The sequence below is a fragment of the Trichechus manatus genome, unplaced genomic scaffold (genome assembly GCF_000243295.1).
Source record: "Trichechus manatus latirostris isolate Lorelei unplaced genomic scaffold, TriManLat1.0 scaffold00031, whole genome shotgun sequence".
Lineage (NCBI taxonomy): Eukaryota > Metazoa > Chordata > Mammalia > Sirenia > Trichechidae > Trichechus > Trichechus manatus.
The window spans coordinates 507,997-518,135 of NW_004443967.1; the positions used below are offsets into that span (position 1 = coordinate 507,997).

At 38.8% G+C, this 10,139-nt stretch overlaps 1 protein-coding gene across 2 annotated transcripts in view; it reads right to left on the reverse strand.

The window, feature by feature from the left end:
- The window catches only part of XPNPEP1 (X-prolyl aminopeptidase 1), a 62,806-nt gene that overhangs the window by 46,565 nt on the left and 6,102 nt on the right, over nt 1–10,139 (reverse strand). Inside the window, exon 2 of one of the 2 annotated variants that reach the window (XM_004374831.1) lies at nt 630–718. The exons of the other annotated variant lie outside the window; for it this stretch is intronic. Within the exon in view, the coding sequence (XP_004374888.1) occupies nt 630–718 (89 nt within the window). The remainder of the gene's footprint in view (nt 1–629; nt 719–10,139) is intronic. 2 annotated transcript variants of the gene reach the window in all.

Below are 10,139 nucleotides of genomic sequence, written 5' to 3' on the forward strand. Positions count from 1 at the left end.
CCTGCCTCATTAACATCATGGAGGTTAGGATTTATAACAATACGATATTCACATTAGATCACAAAATGGTGGACAACCACACAATACTGGGAATCATGGCCTAACCAAGATGACACACATTTTTGGGGGACACAATTCGATCTATGACAGATGGTCACAGAAATTTGTCCCAAAAAAGATTTTCTTAAATGCACACCAAATTTACAAAGAACAATAATATATTATGAAGTTTTCTCATTTCATAATGTTATGATAAAAATTGCAAGCTGATTTCTAAGGCAGTCATAGTCAGTAAAGGAATATATTAGAGATTAGAAAAACTAGAATAATACTTTTTCAGTAATAGCCCAGCCCCACTTCCCTGGAATAGAAAATGCAAAAAATCTAAGTCCCTAACTTACTACCTTAAAAAGGTTGTAAATATATAGAAACAGCAACCAGCCACCCAGGAAACCAAAGGACAAAATGGTTTTTAATTTCCAGATATGACCCCTCTTACCCTCAGCCATGGTAAATTACTAATTCCTTACTCTCTTCTGACCTAACTTGGGGGTGGGGGTGGGGGGAGTAGAGGAGAGACGTGAAATCCTTTTGAGATATTCAGTCTAATTTATAGGCAAAGTTATTACCTGTTTCTGAACCTGGATCTCCTGAGTGTGTCACCTCGTTAGGTTCAATTATTCTTAAATTTCTCAGTTGAAAATCCCGGTGATTTGCCCTGCAGAAGAGAACAGGGTTTTGCAGACTTTGACCGCAATAAACGTGGCAAGGTTTAGTCAGAGGGATATCAAGTTGACTTAGCAGTTATCTTTCCTGAATGGGAAGGACTCTCACCCCAATATCAGTGATGGGATAAATAAAAGTTTCAGGTAAGCATTAGTAAGTAAAACATCACCATGGCAGGCAAACCTTCTCAGGCTAGCTTCCAGATCAGGAATTCTCTTCACTATGTCTAATCTCCTATTTAACTAGTCTATGATGATTCTATTTTCAATAACTATATTTTTCACTTATACAAGTTCTATTTGATTCTTTGTCAGACCTGCCTGTTCCTCTCTTCATGGTGTAAAGACAGCTTCTATTCTTTCACTATGACTTTCCTTCTTCTAGCTCTTTAATCATTTTAAGCACTTATTTTATAATTTATTTCAGACTGTTCCATTAGAAGGTTTTTTGGGACAGTAATCCTCAGGTTTGCTGGTCAACTGCCTCTTCCTCTTGGTGGGCCATTCCTTGTGTGCTTTGTAATCTTCTGTTAAATGCTTATCTTCAGTAAAGATTATTTTTCCCTATAAGAATAGCAAATGCCCTGGATTGTACAAACATTACTGTCATAGATGTTTGCTTCTGAGACTAATTTTTACATTAATTTCTTAGCTAGGAGACTTGCACACAGTTCTCTGTCCCCACATGGTGATATTGGATGCCCTGGACCCCAGGCATGAAGCCTATATCTGTGTCTGAAAATCTCCCCAGGCTCAGCTTACCAGGTACCGCTCAGGCTTTAAGTTCTAAATTTCTAGGACCTAGGGATTTCTTTTTCTTTCAAGTTCATTCAGTCAACAAATATTTACTGAGAATCTTCTATAATCTATAGAATCTTCTATTCTAGACACAACAGTGAACAAAACAGACAACATCCCTAATGTCAAGAAGTTTACAAGGAGTGAGAGAAGGGGGCATTGGGAAAGGGGATGGGAAGAAGAGCTAATAGACAAGAAACAAACAAATATACATGATATAAGGCAGTAAGTATACACTCAATGGAAAAAAAAAGAGTAAATCAGGGCAAGAGGCAGAGAGTGTCAGGCAGGTAAGGGAAGAGGCTATTTTATATGGGGTATCTAAGGAAGATCCCTATGATAACAGGCAAAATTTCAGCGGAGACCTAAAAAAGAGTGAGGGAGCAAGCCACATGGATCTCTAAAGGAAGAACATTCCAGACAGAGGAAATAGCAAGTGCAAAGGCCATGAGGCAGAGTATGCCTCATATACCATGGAGGTCAGTGCAGCTGTGTTTGTGTTTCTCAGGGAAGGCAGAGTGGAGTATTAGCAAATAAGGTCAGAGAGGGACCAGGGGGCATACTGTAGGCCATAGAAAGGGTTTTGGATTCTACTCAGCTATGAACTTGAAGGTAACTTTGTTATAACTTAACCACTTTTCTGTGTGTTGGTAGAGGGAAAGGAGCCCACACTAATTCAGTCTACCACATGGCCAAAACCAGAAGACCAGACATTTTCACCAATCAATCCAGGCCTGCTCTCAGATAGCTGCTGCATTAGTTTTGCTAGACAGAATAAGATGTTGTTTGCTGCAGGAAACCATATATTCTTTCATAAAGAAGTAAAATATTCCAATATCTCTTATGAATATAGATGTAAATATCCTCAACAAAATACTAGCAAACTGAATCCAGCAACACAATGATCTAGTGGGGTTTACCCGTGGAAAGAAAAGTTCATTTAATATAAGAAAATCAATTAATATAATGCACCATATCAATAGAACAAAAAACTAAAACTATATCTTAATAGACAGAAAAAGCATTTGACAAAATCCATCAATCTTTGTGATAAAAGTACTCAACAAACTAGAAGAAGACACCTTCCTCAACTTGGTAAAAAACAAAAACCATTGCTATTGAGTCTATTCTGACTCATAGCAACCTGATGGTCATGGATTGAATTATGTCTCCCTAAAAATGCATGTAGCAATTTGGCTGGGCCATGATTCCCAGTAATGTATGGTTGTCCTCCTTTTTGTGATTGTAATTTTATGTTAAAGAGGATTAGGGTGGGAATGTATAACACCCTTACTAAGGTCACATCCCTGGTCCCATGTAAAGGGAGTTTCCCTAGTGTGTGGCCTGTACCACCTTTTATCTTACAAGAGATAAAAGGAAAGGGAAGCAAGCAGAGAATTGGGGACCTCATACCACCAAGAAAGCAGTGCCAGGAGCAGAGTATGCCCCTTGGACTTGAGGTTCCTACACTGAGATGCTCCCAGACCAAGGGAAGACTGATGACAAAGACCCTCCTCCACAGCCGACAGAGAAAGCCTTCCCCTGGAGCCGACGTCCTGAATTTGGATTTGTAACCTACTAAACTGTGAGAAAATAAATTTCTCTTTGTTGAAGCCAACCACTTGTGGTATTTCTCTTATAGCAGCACTAGATGACTAAGACACTGATAAAGTATATTATGAAACCCACAGGTAAATATTGAATGCTTTCCCCCTAAAATCAGAAACAAGTCAAGGATGACCACTTTCGCCACTTCTATTCAACACTGTACTAGAAGTTCTAGAATTAGGCAAGAAAAAGCAATAAAAGGCATCCAGATTAAAAAAGAAGTAAAACTATGACATGATCTTGAATACAGAAAATCCTAAAGACTCTACAAAAAAATTAAAACTAATAAACAAGTTCAGCTGGAGGTGGAGCCAACAGGGCACTATAGACAGAAGCACCATGCCGTCTGTCTGCAGCAAGGACCGGAAAAACTAAGTAAACAGATACAAAAGTCAGTCCTGGAAACCTAAGAATCAAATGAAGGGATAAAAAACTCAATCAAGCAATGAATGGAAGAAGAAACTGACAGAGAACAGAGAACAAGGACAGCTATGGAGTGGAGGTCCCCTGCCAGCTAACACGGCACAGATTCACCATCTTGGACCACAGCCACCAGGGACCCCAGACAGGAAGTATGGGAAGGCAACTTCACGGAGCTCCCAACAAGAGACAGAGCACCTGGCCCTGTGCTGCCTTCACCCCTTCCTACAGACCATTCCGCATCATCCAGTGAGAGAGATACCACCTTGCTGCCACTCCAGTTACCCTACACCATGCCCCCAACAGCTGGTTCCCTCAGCGCCATATTTTGTTTGTTTTGTTGTTGTATTTTTCTGGGGGAGGGAATTGGTTTTTTCTCTCTCTCTTCCTTCCTTTCCTTTCTCCCGCCCACCTAGCCTTGTGCGCCGCCCCTGCCCCTTCTCAACAGGCAGTGCCACATGGCTCAGCTAGAGAAGCACCCACACATGGCCTCCCCAGGTCCATCCCACCCCCACCCATTGACTCCCACCATGCCGCCATTTTATTTACTTTTTTTAATTTTTTCTTCCCGTTTCTCTTTCTTCTTCTCTCTCCCACTTAGCTCCACACATCACATCCTCTCCCTTCCTGCCTATCTGCACCATACACCAAGTGCTGTGCTCCTGAGCAGCACCAATGCAGACCGCCAAAGCCTGCCTCATGCTGCCACCTGACCCCACCCTGCTGGGCCATTTGTACTGCAAACAACCCATCCGCACCCTTCTCCCGCTGCTGGACCTGCCTTGCTGCACCATAACTGAGCAACTGGCCTGACCACCTGGACAAGGTGGTGAGAAATATCATGTCCACAGACAAGCAAGCAACAAAATGCACCCAGCCTGCTCACACAGACATAACCAAATAAAACAAAAAAGCAGGATGAAACAAACAAATCTATAATCAATAAACAGAGAAAATAATTCCTGAATGTCCCAGAGACAGCAAACACTATCAAAATATATTTAAAAACAGGACAGGATTGCTCCCATAAATGACTAAAATAAAACACCAGATGACCTTCTGGTAGAAGAAAAGGCACTGGAACTACCTGATAGAGAATTCAAAAGTCTAATATTCAGGGCTCTCCAAGAGATTAGGAAAGAGATGAAGGAAAACACAGACAAAACTAAGGAAAAAGTAAACAAAATCATAAAAAATACAGACAAAATCAGGGAAAACACAGATAAAGCCATGGAAGAATTCCAGAAAATAATACAGGAGAAAATATCAAAATAAATAAACAATTAGAAGTCATACAAAAACAGCAATTAGAAATCCAAAAGATAAACAACAAGATTTCAGAAATGGACAATACAGTAGAAGGTTTTAGGAGCAAATCTGAAACAAAGGAAGACAGGATCAGAGAAGTTGAAGACAAATCCTTAGATATCTCTTTGAGGAAAAATCAGAGAAAAGAATGAGGAAAAATGAGAAAAATCTGAGAACTATGTGGGATACAATCAAGAGCAAAAATTTACACACAATCAGAGTTCCAGAACAGGGAGAGAGAATGGAAAACACAGAGAGGATCATTGAAGGTTTGCTGACAGAAAACTTCCCTAATATCATGAAAGACAAAAAACTGACCATTCAAGAAGCTCAACAAACCCCATGTAGGATAGACCTCCCCAAAAAGTCACCAAGACATATCATAAACATACTTGCCAAAACCAAAGACAGAGAAAGAATTCCGGGAGCAGCTCAAGAAAAACAAAAAGTCACATACAAAGGGGAAACAATAAGACTAAGCTCTGATTACTTGGAAAAACCATGCAGGCAAGAAGGCAATGCGATGACATATATAAAACCTTGTAAGAAAAAAACTGTCAACCAAGAATAATCCGTATAACTCTCACTCAAACATGATGGTGAAATTAGGACATTTCCAGATAAACAGAAATTAAGGGAATATGTAAAAACCAAACCAAACTTACAAGAATTATTAAAAGGAGTCCTTTGGTTAGAAAAAAACAACATCAGGCAACAACCTGAATCCAGGACTCAGGACAGCATCAGCCAGATACCAACCTAGGTAAAACAAAACTAAAAGATTTACAACTGGGAACCAGAGACATCAATCTGTAAATGACAACAATGTCAGAACAATAATAGAGGGAATAAGCAGTGTAGGTATAGAACTTTCAAATGGAGAAGTAGTCAAGGCGATATCAGTTGATAAAAGGCTGCTTCAAACTTAGGAAGATGAGGGTAAATTTCAAGGTAACCACAAAGAAAGTTAACAAACTTACTCATCAAAATAAAGAAAAACAAAGTCTCAGTAATCACAAAATCTAAAAAAAGGAAGAAATGAAAAGAAAATCCACAAATAAAAGGAATTCAGCACAGGAGAGTAAGAGGAACAAAGAAAACATCAGCGTCACCAAAAAAAAAAAGCACTTTAAAATGACAGCAATAACCTCACACCTATTGATAATCACACTGAACATAAACAGCCTAAACGCACCATAAAGAGACAGACAGTGACAGAATGGATAAAAAAACAGGACCCATCATTATGCTGTCTACAAGAGATACATCTTAGAAACAAAGACATAAATACTTTAAAAATCAAAGGATGGAAAAAATATATCATGCAAACAACAACCCAAGAAGAGCAGAAGTGGCAATACTAATCTCAGATGAAATAGATTTAAGACAAAATTCACCATAATAGACAAGGAAGGACATTCTATAATGATTAAAGGGATAATCCACCATGAAGACATAATCATAATAAATATCTATGGACCCAATGACAGGACTCCAAAACACATAAAACAAACTCTGACAGCAATGTAAAGGAAATTGACAGTTCCACAATAATAGCAGGAGACTTCAACACACCAACCTCAGTAAAGGACAGAATATCTAGAAAGAAACTTCACAAAGATAACAGAAGATCTAAAGGCCACAATCAACCAACTTGACTTCATACACATATACAGAACACTCCACCCAATAGCAGCAAAGTATTTATTCTTTTCCAACACACATCTAATGTTCTCCAGAATAGACCACATCTCAGGCCACAAAGCAACCCTCAACAAAATCCAAAATACTAAGATAATACAAAGCATCTTCTCTGATCGTAACTCCATAAAAGTAGAAATTAATAACAAGAAGAGCAAGAAAAAATAATCAAATATGCGGAAACTGAATAACACCTTGCTTAAAAACCACCCAGTAATAGAAGAAATCAAAGATGGAATCAAAAAATTCCTAGAATCAAACAAGAATGAAAACAAATCATACCAAAACCTTTGGGACACAGTAAAGGCAATGTTCAGAGGTCAATTTATAGCAATAGATGCACAAATCAAAAAAGAAGAGACAATATCAAAACATTAGCTATACAACTTGAACAAACAGAAGGAGAACAGCATAAGAAGCCTACAGCCAGCAGAAGAAATGAAATAATAAAGATCAGAGAAGAACTAAATGAAATAGAGGATAGAAAAACAATAGAAGGAATTAATAAAACCAAAAGTTGGTTCTTTGAAGGATCAACAAAATTGACAAACCACTAGCCAAACTGATGAAAGAAAAACAGGAGAGGAAGAAAACAACCCAAATAAGAAATAAAATGGGAGACATTATAACATACCCAACTGAAATAAAAAGGATCATAACAGAGTACTATGAAAAACTATACTTCAACAAATTTGAAAACCTAGACGAAATGGACAAATTTCTAGAAACACACTACTTACCTAGCTAACACAAACTGAAGTTGAAAATCTGGACAGATCCATAACAAGAGAAAACACTGAAAAAGTTAAAAAAAAAAACAAAAAAACTCTGGCCCAGATGGCTTCACTGGAGAATTCTAACAAACATTCAGAGAAGAGTTCACACCACTACTACTCACACTATTTCAGAACATAGAAAAGGAAGGGATACTTCCAAATTCATTCTATGAAGTCAGCATAACCCTGATAACAAAACCAGGCAAAGGGACACCACAAGAAAAGAAAATTACAGACCAACATCTTGCATGAATATAGATGCAAAAATTCGCAACAAAATTCTAGCCAACAGAATTCAGCCTCATATAAAAAAATAATATACCATGCCTAAGTAGGATTCATAATAGGTATGCAAGGATAGTTCAACATTACAAAATCAATCAACGTAATCCACCACATAAATAAAACAAAAGAAAAGAATCACATGATCATCTCAATCGATCTAGAAAAGGCATTCGACGCAGTCCAATCCACATTTCTGATCAAAAACTCAATAAAATAGGAATAGAAGGAAATTTCTCAGCATAATAAAGGGCATCTATACAAAACCAACAGCCAACATCATTCTCAATAGAAAGAGGCTGAAAACATTCCCCCGAGAACAAGAACAAGATGAGGATGTCCTTTATCACCATTCCTATTTAAAATTGTGCTGGAAATCCTAGCTAGAGCAATAAGGCAAGAAAAAATAAATAAAAGGCACCCAAATTGGTAAGGAAGAAGTAAAACCATCCTTATTTGCAGATGATATAATACTATACATAGAGAAGCCAAAACACTCCACAAGAAAACTACTGGAACTAATACAGAGATTCAGTAGAGTAGCAGGATACAAGAGGAACATACAAAAATCAGCTGGATTCCTATACACCAATAAAGGGAACTATGAAAAGGAAATCAGGAAAGCAATACCACTTATAATAGCCCCTAAAAAAATAAAAATACTTAGGAATATGTCTAACCACGGACATAAAAGTCCTACACAAATAATACTACAAAACACTACTGCAAAAAACCTATATAAATGGAAAAACATATGATGCTCATGGAGAGGTAGACTCAACATTGTGAAAATGTCAATTCTACCCAAGGCAATCTACAAATACAATGCAATCTCGATCCAATTACCAACAGCATTCTTTAATGAGAATGAAAACTAATCATTAACTTTATAAGGAAAGGACAGAGGCCCCAGATAAGTAAAGCATTATTGAAGAAGAAGAACAAAGTAGGAGGCCTCATACAACCTGACCTCAGAACCTACCATAAAGCTACAGTAGTCAAAACACCCTGGTACTGGTTGTAAAAACAGCATGGGGGTGGTGTCTGACCTCCTCTAACTTCACAAGGGAAAAGAAGAATCAAGATCAACAGCCCAAGACCGATTCCTATGAGGCAGGGGTCAGACATGCCTCCTCCCTCTGCCATCTTTACCAGTTCCGACACCAACCATCCCTTGCACAGACTCTCTACTTCTCTTCTGAGTTGGATAATTCATTGCAATGGCCATACAGAACTCAAAGGCCATATTCATGACTGTGGGGTTTACTAGGAAGTAACAGTTAAATTCAGGCTCAAGAATACTCAGGATATACAGTTCTTCTGTCAGGACAGCCTATTCCCAACCATGCTCGCTGGCACACCTCTCCCTGGCCCTAGGCCTCTCCCCAAAGGCACTCAGCTTTCTCTCTCCGTGGGCTGGGAAGCCGACTGCACCATCTCCTGGTGTCAGGTCTCTGCCGCCAGGTCTCTCCCACCACCGCTTCTCACCGTCTTCAAGGTTACAGCTTGCTCTCTCTCTCTGTCTCCTGCTTCCAGGAGCTTCTCAGTACAGGCATCCCAGGGCCAAAAGACGTGCTCTCCACTCCTGGCTGTTTTTCCTTGATGGTGGTAGGGCCCTCCTCACTGCTCTGGAATTGGCTCTCTTTTAAGGCAAAACTGACCAGTCCCCTTGGTGGGCCACAATTACCTTATCACACCATCCCGCCCAATCACCTGGGTGGGAGTTACAAGACCATGGCTAGGAAGGCCACACACAAAAGTAATCAATTGCACCACACTGGTACAATAATAGACACGTTGACCAAGGGAACAGAATCACGAACCCAGATGTAAATCTATCCACCTACGGTCACCTTGTCTTCGACAAAGGCCTAAAGTCCATTAATTGGGGAACAGACGGTCTTTTTAACAAGCGGTGCTGGCAAAACTGGATGTCCATCTGTAAAAAAATGAAACAGGACCCATACCTCACACCATACACAAAAACTAATTCAAAATGGATCGAAGACCTAAATATAAAACCAAAAACTATAAAGATCATGGAAGAAAAAATAGAGTCAACGCTAAAGGCCTTAATACATGGCATAAATAGGATACAAACCATAATTAACAATACACAAATACCAGAAGATAAGCTAGATAACTGGGATCTTCTAAAAATTTAACACTTATGCTCATCAAAAGACTTCACCAAAAGAGTAAAAAGAGAACCTACAGACTAGGAAAAAATTTTTGGCTATGACATATCCAACAAAAGTCTAATCTCTAAAATCTATAGGAAAATCTAACACTTCTACAACAAAAAGACATGTAATCCAATTAAAAAATGGGCAAAGGATATGAACAGACACTTCGCAAAAGAAGACATTCAGGCAGCTAACAGGCACATGAGGAAATGCTCACGATCACTAGGCATTAGAGAAATGCAAATCAAAACTACAATGAGGTACCATCTTGCCCTGACATTACTGACATGAATTAAAAAAAAAAAAAAAACAGAAAATAACAAATGCTGGAGAGG